Source organism: Anopheles maculipalpis, chromosome 2RL (assembly GCF_943734695.1).
Source record: "Anopheles maculipalpis chromosome 2RL, idAnoMacuDA_375_x, whole genome shotgun sequence".
Taxonomy (NCBI): domain Eukaryota; kingdom Metazoa; phylum Arthropoda; class Insecta; order Diptera; family Culicidae; genus Anopheles; species Anopheles maculipalpis.
The window spans coordinates 2014763-2034051 of record NC_064871.1 but is presented as its reverse complement, the minus strand read 5'-3'; the positions used below and the strand labels follow the sequence as shown (position 1 = coordinate 2034051).

The 19289-nt window shown below is 41.8% G+C and overlaps 2 protein-coding genes across 2 annotated transcripts in view; one reads left to right on the top strand and one right to left on the bottom strand.

Annotated features, from left to right (window-relative positions):
- LOC126558456 (glycerophosphodiester phosphodiesterase 1) overlaps positions 1-19289 on the top strand; it is a 357972-nt gene that overhangs the window by 51513 nt on the left and 287170 nt on the right. The gene's annotated exons all lie outside the window — the stretch shown is intronic.
- On the bottom strand, positions 13528-18128 carry LOC126559966 (uncharacterized). The gene is made up of 5 exons (XM_050216127.1): positions 18096-18128; positions 15852-17028; positions 15315-15662; positions 15121-15245; positions 13528-13623 (listed from the first exon to the last, which is right to left on the bottom strand). The coding sequence occupies exons 1-5, from the start codon at positions 18126-18128 to the stop codon at positions 13528-13530; spliced, it is 1779 nt and encodes a 592-aa protein (XP_050072084.1).

Genomic DNA, 19289 nt, shown 5'->3' with positions numbered 1-19289 from the left:
GCAAAGGCAAAATAGGAGCATTAGCCGAAGCAGCAACAACACAAAAAAAGTCTCTATGTTGCGTTGCAAGAACACGCTAGGAAATGAAGTGATTGCTTCAAAATGATAAGAACAATTGAGGTCTGACATGTGTGAACGGCACACGATGAGTAAGCCATAGATGAAGTTCGGTTGCTTCAGCTGCGGTACATTTAAACCACAGAATAGAAACTTTGTAAGAAACAACTGAGTCAACTTTCAGTTAAAAAAACACAATATAAAGCTAATATTTTAAACTACATAGTTACATAGCTGCAGTATCAAGAAAAAAGTTATAATTTATTTGATAATAACATTTCTTCCGTTTAATGTCTGATTAAGCATTAAAATAACAACCAACATCCACAACCGCATCACCGCTACTGATGAATCAACTTTTGAAGCGATAAAAATACGATACCGCCAGCAATACTAGGCTTGTCCGGGGCGTGCTGATAACGGCAGGGCTGATAATGGAAGGCAATACGTTGAACATTAGGGGTGGTTGTTGGGAAGGGCCGAAAGAAAGTTTTCTTCACAGCTTGGCACAATGGCGAACGGCAACAGAAGAAGAATCTCATTTCCGCTTGCTATGCCACAAAAGGCGGAACTACAAAAGGCGGCCACGGCTGTGTTTGTTCGATCGGATAGAGTTGGTTGAAACGGATGGATGGAGTCGTTTTGAAGCTGGTTTTGCTGCTTGCTTTTTTTACGCTTTTCTCTGCGAGAGTTCACTTTTTTCATGTTTTATGTGTCCAGCCAGCCGTAATGTTTAATACAGCCTTGGTGGTGGTGTTGATTTGAAGCGGCGGAACGGAGTTGGGACGATTGGTTTGGAACGGGAATCGGAAGCACGTGTTCATTTTCTGGGGACACTAGGCTAGAGATTATTATTGGCCAGTGAATGAAATGTGCCATGTGGTGCTGCCGATCATTTTCAGACGGAGGGCCGCAGTATGTTTCAATTTCTGGTACAATCGTTCGGATTTTGTTTTCGCTCTCCGACAGATCTAAACGCGATAGAACTCATCAAGGATAGCTCGCGGTGAATGTTAAAAAAAAGCTGAAAAATCAATACGCGAATTAAATCGCAATGTACGGTTTATGAGAAAGTGGGCAAGTCTTGTGGGTGACTCGTATCTTTAACCTCTACCTTGCTTTCATGCTTTCTTACAGTATCAAAAATCAGGCCGCCTCAGGACCACCCCAGGGCCGGTCCCACCCCCATTGGAGGAGAAGAAACCTTTTGCAAAGCCTCAATGTGTGCAGCAAACCCCTAATTTATCCATTTTTACGATTTCCCTGCTCGCACTAACAAGATAAGTTTTATGAGTTTTAAGTAAAGTTTGGAAAGAGTCGATGGGGTGGGTCAGAAGTGCCTGTCCGCCCAAGTCCCAACGCTCTCCAGCAGTTACACATTGTGCTTCGCGCTTCAGCTAGCGCTGTGCCGGAAAAAACCGATCGCTTGATGAACATGAAATTAGTCGATTAATCTTGGCAATCTTCTTCGAGCATTATTACCATGGATGGGAAACAGCTTCACTAGTAACAATCTCCGAAGTCTCCGTTTTCTCCGGAATTGAGGGTAAAGCATCCAAACGAAGCCATGATTGGAGAACGGTTCCCACGTGTACGTCGGCCGGCTCATTGGGTGCATTGCTTATGACAATGAGATCGTAAAAATTCATCCCTTCCAACCGAGGTAGGCTGGCGGATGGGGCTATTTTACGTTTCTAGCCCTAAGGCTTTCCGAAGGTTTCTTCCGTCGTCGATCTACGGACGTAGTTAGTTCACAGTCCAAACGACGTTTGCCGTTGTCTCGTTGAGCGCGGCTGGCAGTCATCGGGTTAGTAGAAACGATGCTTTTTATTTGTTACAAACCTTTCCTTACCTTCGAGCTCCCCTATCGGTAAAGCACATCTTGGTGATCAGCATCAAGGTTGAAGTGTCATCTAGCGATGGGATGAATGGCTTAAGTGAGTGTATTTATGGTATAAAAAAGCTAATAGCTTCCAGTTCTCATACGTACATTCATTTATATGTGTCCATGAACAATTTCTTTAATGTCATGGATTTCTGCATGTGGAGAGCTCATCGATTTAATTCTTAGACTTGTAATTTAATTTAAGATAAGCTTGTTTATCGTCATGTTCCTGCATGCCCTGTGCAAGTCTACTGATCAAGTTTTGGGAGGAGTGTTTTAACCATGCAGAGGCCCGCTTAAAGTATAACTTGAACTTTCTTCCTTTTGAGTCCAAGTTATTTAATCTTCTAGTTATTTAACAGCCCTTAACTGATCGTTTGCCCTTATAAATTATTCAAGTGTACCCGTAGCTCGAAAGAATATGTATAAAAAAAAAGGAGTTATCATTCACATTTACACGAGTTTCAACTTAACGACTTTAAAAATCATGAGGATTACTGACATTGAAAACCGTAAGTTTGGTTTCATAACTATTTGTTTTCAACTGTCAAATGCGTTTCGCGGATAGAAGATTCAGTTGAATATTAGAATATTTACTCAAAAAACCTAGCGTCGGTAAGCCTTAGGAAGGAAAGACGAAGCGCAAACCTTGTCTTTCCTCCCTGAGGCTTACCGTGAGTATCTTCCTGTCTACGTTCCGTCGTTGAATACCGGATCTACGCACTGCGCCGATCCGAACACTTTACGCCAGTTATTCGCTAGTTAATGATACTTGTTCAATTCGTAAAACGCGGTCTACACGATGCACAACTTCCAGCGCAGAGAGAAGCGCAGTGCAATCAAAGCTGCGCTTGGTGTAGACTGCGTTTTATAAACATTTGTGCAAACTCCTGATCTACACGCCAAGGCAATGCTTTGTATTCTTTTTCCGAGGAATTTAGTCTGTGCAGCAACATATCATTATTGTTTCTAGGTTTCCTGAAAAAAAAAGACAACAAAATGACAAAAAAAATATTTAAAATGTTTCTTGAACTGCCACCATTACTCCTATCTAACGATCCTTCACACAGTCTACAGGGTAAGAATTTTCTGTGCATATTATGCTGAAAAATATTATTCAGTTTGAGCAGCCCTTTATTAAACGCTTTTTTTCTTCTTTTTATCCTCCTTCTTCTTGGCTTAACGACCTTCCAGGTCACGTCGGCCATTTAATTGTTTACTAGTCTGCCGATACCACATAGTTGGAAAATCAGTTCTCCCTCCTGGGGGACGGTCCGGATGGGATTTGAACCTGCCATTTGAAGACCGGCACCGTTTTTGCCTACAACCGGCCGCCCTTTCACGACGGATGGCTGATTAAATGCTCTAGGGACTTTCAATAACTTGTACTATCATAACTCCGTCATGGCAGACCGGTAATAGAGGCGAGAGAGAGAGAGAGAGAACACATCTTTCCGTTGTTCTATTGTCGTTCCAGTTTACTCTTCGTAAAGTCTACTAACTATAGTGTTACGGTCTGACCGTTCTTAATTAACTATTTAAACTATTTTTGCCAAACCTTTTAATAGTACTAACCAGCAGTAGCATTACATGTACTTACATTTTAACATAGTCGACGTCGTGCCAGTGGGACTCAGTATCAAACCTGTGTCATGATAAAAAAATGAATTTTTATTAGATACGAAATCGAGACATGATACGAATTTTGAACTTTGAAATTGATATGATGCATACTACTGCGTCCAGAAAACAAGGTGACATTTACATAATTTATTTAGAAAACTCTCTAAAATAATGCAACTATGCTAACGAATTTTCCAATCATCGAAACAGTTAATATACTTTTATTTCCTAGTCGACTGCTTGACCCGGGGGAAGCAACTTGCAATGCACAACAACAAAATGATTGAAGAAAACAGTCAACATGACCTTGATTTTTGAGCGACTTTGGCGCGTCATTAAGGGCTATTTTGAAACTCACTATACCACGTTTTAACTTTTTAAACAGCAACCTAGTGGTGAATGCGACAACGGCGCTGGTTTTTACATGGCAGGACAAGGGTGCAAATCCCATCCGGACCGTTCTCCCACAGTGAGGACTGATTATTTAACTACATGGTACCAGTAAGTCTTCTTTTTCTTTGCTTAACGTCCTTCTAAGGTCACGCTGGCCAGTGAATAACTTACTAGACTGGGATGGGATTTGAATCCTGATCCTGCCGTATGAAGACCAGTAACGATCGCCAGTACCAGTAAGTATTAGTAAGCCATTAAGTGGCCGGTGTGTCCTAGAAGATGTCGCTAAGTCAAGAAGAAGATACGTGTAACTATCAGCCAGTTCTTTTGACGCGGGCTGTACATGAGCTGAAATGTCAGTTTATGTTTTTGGACACAGTAGCTTGCAATAAAATACTTCAATTTGTAACAATAGTCCCTCACATGGTTGACATTTGCGCTTGTTTCTTGTCAGTGTTGAAGAAAATCACATTTTCTCGTATAAAAATACGTCGAATTTTAGAAGCGACTTTGATGCGTCTACTTTCCAGAGCGATGTGTTTCTGTAATGTTAGATAGAAAATGAGTGATGGAGAAAAGAATCTAAAAGAACCGCCCTTGCTTACCACACTCTTTATAACAGTCAACAAGACCAACAGGCTTAGAAGCATAAGTAGAACAATACATATCAAACATCTTAAATCAAACGTCAACTCATTTGCAGTGATTCCTGTTGCGTGCAAATACCAAATGTACGATTAATGATAGTGTAATAAAAAAAAATAATACAAACAACTTACTGAATGCTTTGGTCTGTTCAATAGGGATGCAACAGAGTGCGAACGTTATTGGAATGAAAGAAAATACAAATAAAGTCTTGCAGAATAATGCAATTATAATATCTAGGCTGTAAATATGCTTAGCAAATAGATTATAGCTGGCCATACATAGTTTCATTGCAAGTCCCGCCAGAACGATCATACAATTGCGAGCTGTTTTTTCCAAGCAATTTGTCAGCAGTTTTTGTCGGATTATTGCAAGAAATAAAATGAGTTTAATCAACTTTGTCCAAAATTTTGATTGACGCAGCTCACGACAGATAGCCACTTGGAAGAGCTCTTCAGTTTTGGTTAAGATATAAAAATCTCCTAAAAATTCAAAAAGAAGAAGAACAATTAAAATAACTAATAAAATATAGTCATCGATCAAATATTGGCCACTTGTCCATAACCATGACAAGACGCAATCAATCAATAGCATGGTTAATGGTAGTGCTCTAATTAATTTTAAGACTTGTATGTACCACTTTGTTGGCACATCGCGTATATAAAGCAAGGTGGATATTACTGGATGCTCTATAAGCTGCAGCCGTGTATCTTTGGCTTCATCGTTTTTGATAAGAGAAAGGTCTGATTCTTCGGTAAACTGTATCAGCGCTGGTATGATGCTTTCGTTCGATTGGTTTGTTGGCTGTGGTTTTCTTCTCCATTGGTTTGATTTGTACTTTGGAGGAATGAAATTTTTCAGCAGAACAAAAATATTGCTCCGATCGCACTCTCTGCTTTCGTATCCTTCACTTACAGTATATACGCAGGAGTCCAAATGCTGTTTCAGCACGATCGGATCGATGATGCATAAAACATATCTGCCAAAGACATCTCTGCCACCAAGATAAGCGCCTTTTTCTAACAGCAGCGTCTGCACTCGCTTTAGGTTGTATTTGACTGCATAGTCCAATGCACGACGTTTTCTACCATCGATTTCGTCAACATCTATTAATGGGCAGCTTAAACACAGGTTCAAGCATTTTAAAAAGGGACAATCGTTGTCATTTTCATTCACGCAATGGATAAGTAGTGTGAGCAGATTTTCTTCAGCGAACAATCCACTTGCTTTCTTTTTTTGTAAAAGTTGTTTCAACTTATCCTCGGGTAGTATTTCGAACACGTGTTCAAGCAGTTCGTAGTTTCCAGAACTGCAACATAAGGTTAGTATTCCTTCTGGTAAGTTTTCAATGGAATTGGTCGTTTCTCCACACCGTTTGTAGATTGCAAATTTCCATATGTCGACAGTGACACATTTATAGAATAAATCGTTGAAATGTTGTCTTCTTTGCTGTTCATCTGTCCAAATCTTCTGTGTAGCATAATTTTTATACAACTCGTCTCGCAATGTTGAGTGTCCAGCTGCGTTGAGAAAATATCCGGGAATTTGGGCTCGATATTCCAGCAGTAACGCTATGCATTGGAAAATCTCCCTCTCTGTTTCAAATTTAATTTCACAGAGCAATTCAAAGGCAGTTTTATTATCGTGTGTCTTTTGATCAATAATTGTACGACGACAAGATAGCAGCATCCTCAGGTTTTCCACTTTACCCGATAGTGCAGCAATGTGAATCGGATATTCTCCTTTATCGTTAGCCTGTGCAAACAACATAAATTACATACAATCACTTACGTTAGGTTAACTATACTTAATGTTGCACTGACCTTATCATGACGAGCACCATGTTTTAGGCATGCTTTAACGAAGCTTGCTCTATCGGGTAGGCACAAAACTTCCTTAAATATTGATTGCAAAGTATTGTCAAAAGCCTCATGTGATCTTAAGTTTGATGATTTGAGCACATCCACAAATTGCGCCAATTGGTTGGCCTCAATCGCATTGAACAATGCATCCTGAAACAAAATAACAATCGTCACCACTTGATAAGCCTGTGATCAACAGCTTGTACGAGAGTTGTTTGTTAAAAATCACATTACTTTCAACGCTAAGATTCCGATTTTCATAATTAAAACACTGCGAAACACAAACTAAGAAGAAACTAGCTTAACTTCTCTTCACTTGGACATCATATTTTACAATGAATAAAAATGCCTTGTTACTGATGGCTGAACCTTTTATTTGGTTCATTTTTTCTTTGACTGATAAGTGACTCTACGATCACATGGTCACTTCACACATCACATACGATGGTCTATATATAAAGATCTATTAGCTTTCATGAGTAATCAAAAATACAAGATTATAACATTTGTTAGTCTGGGTGAATAATCAGGGGTAGAGCAATATCTTTTTCTACCACTACAAATGACTATGAAAGTCATGGGTACGATAGTCTATGTTAGACACACACTGATTGTTCCATTTTTATATGTATAAGATTAATTTATAAAAAAGATTCTCTAACTTATTTAATCAATGAAACGAGCCTGTTCGTACAGTAATAAAGTATTCTATACTGAGCCATATTTTTTACTGAAATGGCTTAATTTACAAAAAAAAATTTTACATGATTTAATTTGAAAAATTATTGACATTCTAAACTACATTAAAACTTGTTAAAATAGTATTATTTTATAATCGAGCATGCCCGGAATAAGGGAACAGACAAAAACGGTAGCTGAGAGGGCACGCGGCTCTTATAGCGACGCCCTTAAAGGTGCGAACGCGTCGAACCCTTTTGCAGTTTTGGATACAGCTGCAAATGGCGAGTCCAACCCAACTGCATCCGAACAGGTGCCATTGAGATCAGCTAAGACCAGAGTATCATACAAAAAGATACAACGGAAGGTCCTAAAAAAAAAGTAAACCTTTGGCACAACAGCGTCTTGCTAAAGCAACATCCTCAGTCCCAACTCGAGACGCTGATCCTTCTGCTCCCGCTCCTCAATCTGCCAGGAAGGAGCCCAAGAAGAAGCGATCCCCCCGGACCGAAGCCCCTCTGGAAAGCTTGGCTTTTCCAATCGGGGGTTGTCCGAAAACCCCTACCCCGTCCCTTTCCGAGATCCTAGAGTCCCTCCTCATGACCCTGAACCTCCCGCAGCACCTGCACATGATCGCTACTTGGGCCCTTCCTTTCCTGAAGGGGATGATCAAACAGTGGCTGGCCCAATGGCCATGCTTAAGCATGATGGTCCGATTGGACGATTAATTCCTCCGATTCCCACCATCATACAGTGGAACTGTAGGAGTTTGCTTGGTAAGCTAGACTCCTTTAAATCATTAGTGGGCGAGCACAACTGTGATGTGTTCGCCCTCTGTGAAACTTGGCTATCGGAAGACATTAATCTTACCTTCCCCGGATATAATATAATCCGTGAAGATCGCATTACAAGGGGTGGAGGGGTACTGATTGGTGTTCGAAAGAGTCACACTTTCACCAGAATACCCACCCCTAGACAAGATATTATTGAAACTGTCGCAGTCAAGGCAAAACTTGGCGATCTTCACGTGACAATTACCTCAATTTATATCCCCACGATAGCCAACAATGAAAAGGAAAAAATTGAAAAGTTCAAAGAGGATCTTGGAAATTTAGCAGTGGTCTTGCCTGGACCACTTTTGATCCTGGGAGATTTCAACTCTCACGGAGTCGACTGGGGTTGCGATAAGGATGACATTCGCGCTCCTATTATCCGAGACATCTGCGACAGATTTGGGTTTTCAATTCTCAACTCAGGAGAGGCAACTAGGATGCAGACACCTAAGAGTAGGGCGAGTGCACTGGACCTGTCTCTATGTCCATCAGCGATGGCCCTGGATTTTAGTTGGAAGGTGATCCAGGACCCTATCGGCAGTGATCACTTGCCGATAGAAATTTCCTTCATCAAGGGAGGATGTCCAGTAGGTGGAATCCCCGTTAAATGTGACTTAACGAGGAACATCGACTGGACAAGATACGGTGAATTAGTAGCCGCTTCGCTTTCTCTTGACTTGGAAGATTTGTCTCCAGTTCAGGAGTACGAAAAACTTGTTTCAATTATAAACAAGTGCGCTCTTGAGGCCCAAACAAGGCGCTCCCACCAAGCAAGGACATTCAAAAAACCTCCCACTCCTTGGTGGGACAAGGATTGCCAAGCGGCTTTTAATAAGAAGCGGGAGGCGTTTAAAGCATTCCGTGACACGGGCTCAAGGTCTTTATATGAAAAATATAAAGGACTGGAGAGATCATGCAAAAACCTGTTGAAGGCGAAGAAAAAGGGCTATTGGCGTAGATACGTCAATAACCTAGACCCTTCCGCTTCACTTAATTCACTTTGGAGGATGGCTAGAAGGATGCGAAACAGCAATAACACTAACGAGAGCGAAAGCTTTTCTGGCGAGTGGTTGAATGATTTTGCCCACAAGCTTTGCCCCGATTTCGTTCCTGTGCAAAACTTTGCACAAAATGCGCCTGGCAGTGACCCTATCATGGACTCACCGTTCACTATGGTTGAGCTATCGCTTGCTCTTCTATCAAGCAAAAATTCTTCCACAGGCCTGGATCAGATCAACAGCAAACTGCTGCAAAATCTTCCCGACATGGGCAAGAAACGTCTGTTAAGAATCTTCAACAATATGTTAGAGTTCAACAGCGTCCCGCAAGAATGGAGAGAAGTGAAAGTTGTCACTATTTTGAAGCCTGGCAAACCGCCATCAAGACACGATTCATATCGGCCGATATCGCTACTTTCGTGTCTGAGGAAACTCCTTGAAAGGATGATTCTCTTACGCTTAGAAGAATGGTTGGAAAAAAACAACCTTCTATCAGATACCCAGTTTGGTTTTCGTAAAGCCAGGGGTACTAATGACTGCTTAGCGCTTTTGGTGACAGAAATAGAGCTTGCCCGTGCACGCAAGCAGAACATGGGGTCTATCTTCCTTGACATACAGGGGGCATTTGACTCAGTTTCTCCATACAAACTGAGTCAAAAGTTAGAAAATGCGTGCCTGGGACCAAAATTGAATAACTTATTATTCAACCTTTTGTCGGAAAAAGTTATGAATTTCAACAATGGTCACGTGCAGTTAAAACGGACCAGTTTCCATGGACTAGCACAAGGGTCCTGCTTGAGCCCCCTGTTGTATAACTTTTATGTAAGTGAGATAGACTCTTGTCTAGCGCCAAACTGCAGTCTTAGACAATTGGCAGACGACGGCGTTATATCTTTTGCAAGCAGAGACGCCGACGAAATACAACTGGCTTTACAAACCACTCTGGATAATCTTTCCGAGTGGTCTGAAAACCTTGGTATCAAGTTCTCTGCTACGAAAACTGAGATGGTAGTCTTTTCTCCTTTTAGCGACACGGAAAAAAACAGGGAGAAAAGGCTATATGATCCGAAAATTGATGTCTTTTTATATGGTGAAAAGATATCAACATCCGACAATTTTCGATACCTTGGTGTATGGTTTAATTCAAGGCTAAACTGGAGTACTCATTTCACCCATCTGGTACAAAAATGCAGTAAGAGAATCAACTTTCTAAGGACAGTCACAGGATTCTGGTGGGGCGCACATCCATCAGACGTCCTGAGACTGTATAAGACAACGGTACTATCCGTATTGGAATATGGAAGCATATGCTTCCATTGGGCATCCAATACGTTGATACTCAAGCTCGAAATGCTACAGTACCGCTGTCTTAGACTCGCACTAGGGAGCATGAAATATACACACAACATGTCCCTAGAAGTGATGACCGGAGTGATGCCGCTCAAACTACGTTTTGAAATGCTGTCGCTTCGCCTTCTAGTCCGTTGTTCAGTATCAAATCCCTTGATAATAGAAAATTTTGAAGCGCTTATAGAGACAGGTTCTAAGAGCAAAATCCTCAAGATTTATGAAGATTTTGTTGCCCTACAAGTGCATCCTAGCGCTCCACAGGCATTAAATCGTGCTGCCCTTCCTGAGAACTACAGTTACATTTTAAAAACAGATTCCTCGATGCGCGAGGAAATTAAGACCATACCTAATGATCTTCGCCCGAGGGTAGTTCCGGGTATTTTCATGAATAAGTATGGTCATTTAGACCAAATAAGCCAGTACTAAACTGATGGATCATCCTCTGAGGAGGGCACTGGCTTCGGTGTTTTTAGCGAGTTCACCGAGGCATTTTTCAAATTGAGGCAGCCATGTAGTGTTTACACCGCAGAGCTAGCCGCAATTTTGTACGCACTATCCATGATAGCAGCGAGACCTTCGGACCAGTACTTCATCTTCACTGATAGCCTTAGTGCTATTGAAGCTCTGAGATCTCCGAAGGCTGTTAAGAGTCAGGATTTCCTCACCATAAAAATCATTGAACTGCTTGGCTCAATGTTCGATAAGGCGTATAAGATCTCGCTAATTTGGGTCCCTTCTCATTGTGGAATCCCCGGCAATGAAAAGGCAGACTCACTGGCCAAAACAGGCGTCCAAGAAGGCGCTTTTTACGACCGACCGATCTCGGCCCAAGAGTTCCTTCGTTTCCCACAGCAACTTTTCCTGTCTCGCTGGCAGAGCATGTGGGAGGCGGATGAACTCGGGCGTTTTCTTTTTTCGATCTCTCCGCAAGTGTCCCTGCGGCCTTGGTTCGATGGGCTCTCTGTAGACCGGGCATTCATACGAATGATGTCTCGACTGATGTCGAATCATTTTGCGTTGAATGCTCATCTACAGCGTATAACTCTGGCTCAGACAAAAGTGTGTGGCTGCGGTGACGGATTCCACGATGTGGATCACCTTCTGTGGTCCTGCGTGGAATTTGAAACCTCAAGACCCTCCTTGTTGAGCGCAGTCGGGAATATCGGCAGACGACCGGGTACAGAAATTAGAGAAGTGTTGGCTACCAGGGACCTCCCCTACATGAGGACCATCTTCCGATTCGCCAGAGACAACGGTCTTGTCCTATGATTCCACATCCCAAGTATCCTTCCAATCCTTATTCGTATTCCCCCATTCCTTTTTTGTTAAATGTTTTGTTGTCTACGTCTTAAGTGTATTTTTTGTAGTGCCACGGGTGATCCGATGACTGGGCAACAGCATTCGAGGGCGATTCCAACACTGCCGTAAAAGGGAGGCAGGCGTTGTTCAAAGTGCAGTGTTCTCCACTCCAGTCCAGTTTTGGCACATTGAGTTTGACAATGTTGGCGTCGGGTTCGGGGTGGTTGGCGGGTTCAGTCTCGGGAGTAGTGAAGTCGCTTTCGCTGCTGCGGGATAGAGCTTGTCGATCATCCTTTGATTGGACGTTGACTAGAGTGAGCTTGAAATGTCATGGCTGGACTGCACTGAAGAACACTGTATGCAGACAAATAAATGTTCGTGCAGTCTTAACAATGTTTATTTGTTTGTTACAGTCGAGACCAAACATCAAATGTCAACAATAGAACAGCCACATCACCACTATAGCCGGAATTCGGATGAATCCAACCACCATCATCACAATAGTCACAGCGATAGTCCCGGACCATCAAAATTCACAACATCCACCACTACATCATCATCATCATCATCATCATCATCATCACCATCACCACAACCATCCACAACCGAGTATGCCCGGGATAAGGCAAAGAATAAGGAGGAAATGCCTTATCAATATAATTGTATTTTTTTTTTTCAACACAAGCGGTGTGAACAATACGGCACTGGACCGTCATAATTAATTATAAATAAATAAATAAATAAATGCCCGGAATAAGGCAAAAAACAGGGAACTAATGATCCGGTTATTTCATAAAAACAGTCAATACATGCGGTGTTGACAAAACGGCGCTAGCCGCTATACTTAAAATAAATAATTAAATAAAATATAAAGTAAGCTTTTTTATTTTAAAAACCAATAGTTTATATATATTCAATATGTCCTACTCAGCCATGTTCACAAATGACTGTGGACTTACATAAAAGCTTGCTTGTGAGTGTGTAGCATGCAACTTATGGGCCTGTTTTACTCTTTAGCCGAAAACGAAGCTCAAGCATCAATGTTACTTTATTTAAACTATACAAAAAACTCATCAATACGCCATGAGCGATAATACGTCATGAGCTGCGCACGCGGGTCACGTCTGTTCCCGGGTGCAGCATGAAAACGAAACGCTTACTGGGCTGTTAACATTTCGAACATGATGGATGATTGATCGATGAAGAAAGCGGGCTGATGTTGGTTCAGCGTCCAATTCCAAAGATCTGATACATTCCCAATTGTTCCGATCTTCATTATTTTGAGACGTTGTTAAGTAGTGCACCAATCAAGACCTGTTCTGATAGTACGATTCGTTTACGTTGAATTGCAGCATCAAGGTTATTTATTCATTACAACATTTAAAAGAAATAATAGTTTTGGATCTCGTTAGTCCTGTGTATATAACGCGGCAAGGCACATCCGAACACTCCGAACATGTTGTTAGTATATAAGAACAAACATTTGTTAATTACTTTCACTTGCAGGTATCCTCAAGTTTTTGGGAAAATCTGTCAGATTAGGCAATCAATTGTAGAACGGAGGTTCCATATAAAGGTTAAGATTTTAAGAGCAAGAAAAGGCTACTTGTGCAAGTAGTGCAATTACGAACGCTCTTTGTCTTGAAAGCATAGTAGTGAAACAATGGTCCACCTGGATGATCCAGGAAAAAGCCTAACGTCCAATCAAAGATTATCCACAAAGCTATAGAGGATCTTGCGCGAGGGTTTCAGAATCGATTACTCTTTACGTGATTGATTCATCAACGGTGGAATACGCAAGCGATTTGTTCTCGCAGTAACAGTGCTAGGAGCTGTGGTTGGCTGATGGTGTTTCTGCTGAAGCCTAGACTGCCGATGTTGTACTGTTGTGATTGTACTGCAGTTCAGTTTTTGTGGTGCTGCTGCTGCTCCTGGGAAGCTACAGCATGCTGCGGTTGGTTTTGTTGCTGATGCTGTTGCTGCTGAAGCCTCGACTGCAGCTGTTGATGTTGTATTGTGGTGATTGGACTGCAGATCAGTTTTTGTAGTGCTGCTGCTGCTGCTGGGAAGGCATTTTCCAGAGGCCGCCGCTTCTACTGCTTCATTTGCCGCTGCTGTATTGGGAGCTGCGGTTGGCTTTTTTGCTGATGCTGTTGCTGCTGAAGCCTCGACTGCAGCTGCTGATGTTGTATTGTGGTGATTGGACTGCAGATCAGTTTTTGTGGTGCTGCTGCTGCTGGGAAGGCAATTTCCAGAGGCCGCCGCTTCTACTGCTTCATTTGCCGCTGCTGTATTGGGAGCTGCGGTTGGCTTTGTTGCTGATGCTGTTGCTGCTGAAGCCTCCACTGCAGCTGCTGATGTTGTATTGTGGTGATTGGACTGCAGATCAGTTTTTGTGGTGCTGCTGCTGCTGGGAAGGCAATTTCCAGAGGCCGCCGCTTCTACTGCTTCATTTGCCGCTGCTGTATTGGGAGCTGCGGTTGGCTTTTTTGCTGATGCTGTTGCTGCTGAAGCCTCGACTGCAGCTGCTGATGTTGTATTGTGGTGATTGGACTGCAGATCAGTTTTTGTGGTGCTGCTGCTGCTGGGAAGGCAATTTCCAGAGGCCGCCGCTTCTACTGCTTCATTTGCCGCTGCTGTATTGGGAGCTGCGGTTGGCTTTGTTGCTGATGCTGGTGCTGCTGAAGCCTCCACTGCAGCTGCTGATGTTGTATTGTGGTGATTGGACTGCAGATCAGTTTTTGTGGTGCTGCTGCTGCTGGGAAGGCAATTTCCAGAGGCCGCCGCTTCTACTGCTTCATTTGCCGCTGCTGTATTGGGAGCTGCGGTTGGCTTTGTTGCTGATGCTGTTGCTGCTGAAGCCTCGACTGCAGCTGTTGATGTTGTATTGTGGTGATTGGATTGCAGATCAGTTTTTGTGGTGCTCCTGCTGCTGGGAAGGCAGTCGCGAATGTCTGTTGCTGATGTTGTACTGCGGTCGTACTCAAAATATGCTCGATGTGTAAAAATGTGATTTTCTAGTGCTGTTGCAAAATCGATACTCGTTTTTATCGGCAACGCAGGCAATGTTGCTGAATTGTTGTCTCTTTGGTGTCGCAATTTGTACAACGTGACTTCTCTATTGTTTTGAATTTTCCTAGAAATGATTTTGATACGTTAGTGGTTGGGATAAGGGGGTTTAGAAACGCTCCTGATAAGCTCATTGATCACGCTTCTGTAAACTTACATCTGAATATAAAGGACATCATGATGATTATGGGCAGGAAATAACCTGTATCACGAAAAACAATCGAAACATCAATTAATATGAAGCATACATTCACCACACCATCACTCACCGGTAGAACAGGGGATAAGAATTAATTTCAACAAGGTGAATATAACGTGTTTGGGAATTAATTTTCAATAGTGTAGCTTTCTTCGTGATAGCCTGTGTTGGAAGTTTGAAGAAGAAGAGTTTACCCATATTGTCTCTAAAGCTATGCACGATTACTCACCGAAATATCACCAACAGCTTGAGCCACCAAAAAGCCTTGTAGCGAAACTCTTATGAGCGTTAGAAACACTATATACGTAATATTACTCCATGGATTGGACTGCATTTCGGTAGCATTGAGCTCTCCTACAAACGAAAACACAATTGCCCGTTACGCGATGGACTGTACGGAAGGTTATCGAGCGCTAAGCTTACCGACAAGCATTCTAAAAGTGTGCAGTAGTTTTCTCCACACTATCGATGAGGTCAGCGTGACATCAGTCATGAAACTGGTAGTATTGTAAGTTGCCTCATTGCCACTATTCAATTGGCTATCCTCAAAGTCGTCAGGGTTCGAAATGTTCACGAATGAAATGGCGGTCCAAATAAGCAAAATAGGCGTATACAATAACAAACCATTCCAGATATTCCTATACACTATTTGTAGGTTATAGATACGCTTTGCTGTTAGGTTGAAGCTTCTCATACATCGTGCCATTGCAAGTCCCGCCACAATGATCATACAATTGAGGGCTTGTCCATCAGAGTAATTCATAGAATATCCTACATAAATTAAAATTAATTCTACCAACAATATCCACATCTTTTTAGTCACATGGCACTTATCTTCAGATTTTTTTAAGAAATAACAATCTCGTAAAAATTCAAAAAGAAGAAGAACAATTAAAAAAACGAAATTAGTTGCGAAAACGAACCCATCCAGGCTAATAGTCCATATGCTTGAGATTAAGCCATCGATTAATAGCAAGATTAATGGTAGTGCTCTTATTAATTTTAAGACTTGTATGTACCACTTTGCTGGCGCATCGCGTATATAAAGCAAGGTGGATATTACTGGATGCTCTATAAGCTGCAGCCGTGTATCTTTGGCCTCATCGTTTTTGATAAGAGAAAGGTCTGATTCTTCGGTAAACTGTATCAGCGCTGGTATGATGCTTTCGTTCGATTGGTTTGTTGGCTGTGGTTTTCTTCTCCATTGGTTTGATTTGTACTTTGGAGGAATGAAATTTTTCAGCAGAACAAAAATATTGCTCCGATCGCACTCTCTGCTTTCGTATCCTTCACTTACAGTATATACGCAGGAGTCCAAATGCTGTTTCAGCACGATCGGATCGATGATGCATAAAACATATCTGCCAAAGACATCTCTGCCACCAAGATAAGCGCCTTTTTCTAACAGCAGCGTCTGCACTCGCTTTAGGTTGTATTTGACTGCATAGTCCAATGCACGACGTTTTCTACCATCGATTTCGTCAACATCTATTAATGGGCAGCTTAAACACAGGTTCAAGCATTTTAAAAAGGGACAATCGTTGTCATTTTCATTCACGCAATGGATAAGTAGTGTGAGCAGATTTTCTTCAGCGAACAATCCACTTGCTTTCTTTTTCTGTAAAAGTTGTTTTAACTTATCCTCGGGTAGTATTTCGAACACGTGTTCAAGCAGTTCGTAGTTTCCAGAACTGCAACATAAGGTTAGTATTCCTTCTGGTAAGTTTTCAATGGAATTGGTCGTTTCTCCACACCGTTTGTAGATTGCAAATTTCCATATGTCGACAGTGACACATTTATAGAATAAATCGTTGAAATGTTGTCTTCTTTGCTGTTCATCTGTCCAAATCTTCTGTGTAGCATAATTTTTATACAACTCGTCTCGCAATGTTGAGTGTCCAGCTGCGTTGAGAAAATATTCGGGAATTTGGGCTCGATATTCCAGCAGTAACGCTATGCATTCGAAAATCTCCCTCTCCGTTTCAAATTTAATTTCACAGAGCAATTCAAAGGCAGTTTTATTATCGTGTGTCTTTTGATCAATAATTGTACGACGACAAGATAGCAGCATCCTCAGGTTTTCCACTTTACCCGATAGTGCAGCAATGTGAATCGGATATTCTCCTTTATCGTTAGCCTGTGCAAACAACATAAATTACATACAATCACTTACGTTAGGTTAACTATACTTAATGTTGCACTGACCTTATCATGACGAGCACCATGTTTTAGGCATGCTTTAACGAAGCTTGCTCTATCGGGTAGGCACAAAACTTCCTTAAATATTGATTGCAAAGTATTGTCAAAAGCCTCATGTGATCTTAAGTTTGATGATTTGAGCACATCCACAAATTGCGCCAATTGGTTGGCCTCAATCGCATTGAACAATGCATCCTGAAACAAAGTAACAATCGTCACCACTTGATAAGCCTGTGATCAAAAGCTTGTACGAGAGTTGTTTGTTAAAAATCACATTACTTTCAACGCTAAGATTCCGATTTTCATAATTAAAACACTGCGAAACGCAAACTACGAAGGAACTAGCTTAACTTCTCTTCACTTGGACAGCATATTTTGCAATGAACAGAACTGCCGTGAATACTGTTTGCGAAACCTTTTTGGTGGAGTTAATCAGCCGTGTGATTTTTTTCACACAGCCGTGGTGTGGCTTTACAATCACATTCAAGTGATAGTAAAGAAAAATCTATTAGCTTTCATGAGCGATCCAAAATACAAGATTATAACATTTGTTAGTCTGTGTGAATCATCAGGGGTGGGGCAATAACACTTTCTGCCAATCATTGAATGTGGAAGTCAGACGAGAAGGAACATATACAGAGAGTAGAAGAGGCAAAAGAAAAAGAAGAAAAGGAACGTCGATCTCAGAGGAAATTTTACAGGCATTGAATTAGGACTGCGCATGCGAATCTGAGTCAACCCCAGCATACGGCAATGGAGAGAATAGGAAGGCATAGGGGCGGTGTAGCTGTGTTCAAATCTCCTTTACTTCATATGAAACGTGATAAGGCGAAAAGGACCGGAAAAACCCATACGCTGGGATGGGCGGCAGTGAACTGATAATGAAGAAAAATAAATGTACATTAATATTAATCGACCGAAACGATGTTGCCAGGAAAGAGAAGCTTTTATATTTCAATATATGACCGAAAGTTGGGGTCAGGCGAGGTCGCTTGTATTGCTCACGAAGTTTTCGATGGTGGTGTATAGCTTCGCCATAGGCTGATTCAAGCCGATTATCCCAACTAGATTGTCAAAGTGCTTTGGCCATTTGCTCTTTCCGATCTTCAACGATTCAAACATGTACAGGGTGAGCTGAGAAAAAAACTGCAACCAAGTTCAGGCTTCTGATATTTCTGAACCGCTTGTCTGATAGCGATAAAATTTCTTCCAGTGACACCTCTTTATATTTTTAACCAGCGCACCATAGTATTTTATTGTTGAATTCATCAGAAAAAATATTCGTGATGGTTCTCCTACCGTGATAGTGGAAGAGTAGCTCGATATTATGGAAATGGACAAAAACAAACAGCAACATCGCCAGATATGGCTAGGAAAATGAAGAAGCGGCTTGAACGAAAACCGCGTCGCTGCGACCGACAAATAGCTCATGAGTCAAAGATATAGCAATATGCCATTCGGTAAATATTGAAAAATGAGCTTGGACTAAAGCTTTTCAAGTTCCAAAAGGTGAAAGATGTGACCGATGCACGAAAAAAAGTAAGGCTCACAAGAGCCAAAGATTTGCTTCGCTTGGCCGTGTGGTGGGGAAGACGAAGACATCGGACGGGTCACGGTACGCCATGTGGTGGGGAAGAAGAACTCAGATTTATAATTGCGACGAGAACGGAACAACGTGATTGCTAGCAGAGCGAAACAATACCTTTATTTGGTTGACTGTCCAGGCAGTCTAAAGAAGCTGGATGAGAATCGTCCTTACTGGAACGTTGGAGACATCGAGGCTTTACTTTTGGTAGGGAGACTCTCGATGCTCATCGGAGGAGCAGGTTGGCCAGACGACTATGGATATTCAGAAGGTGGGGCGAGTAGGGTGACACTCAAACCTCCAGAAATTTGTTCAAAGAAGTTTACGTATTTCTGTAATCTGCTTAAAATGTGCTGGACATCATACGTCATTTGCTCTGTCTTATTGCTATGGTTCGATATGCATTTGTTTTGTGTTGCTGAGCACTGTCTGCACTCGAGCAATGGTCGATGTTTGGCGCACTGGTTGTTTTGGATTGATATAATATTGCATTGCGTCTCTCGCTACTCGGGTGCGCTGGTAGGTTTCTTTAATGTTTGTGTTTCAACGGGCGCTTGGTCAAAATCGCCAAAAATGCATTTGTAGCATTCTTGCTGTAGGTCATTAATTATTAT

What these genes read in the sequence shown, in the direction of transcription:
- LOC126559966 (XM_050216127.1), bottom strand. Translation starts at nt 18,128, where the DNA reads ATGGCGAAGCTATACACCACCATCGAAAACTTC. An exon ending in ACACCACCATCGAAAACTTC is followed by an intron (nt 17,029 to 18,095) that starts GTGAGCAATACA and finishes TTGTTTGCACAG; the next exon opens with GCTAACGATAAAGGAGAATA. An exon ending in AATCTTGCTATTAATCGATG is followed by an intron (nt 15,663 to 15,851) that starts GCTTAATCTCAA and finishes TAATTTATGTAG; the next exon opens with GATATTCTATGAATTACTCT.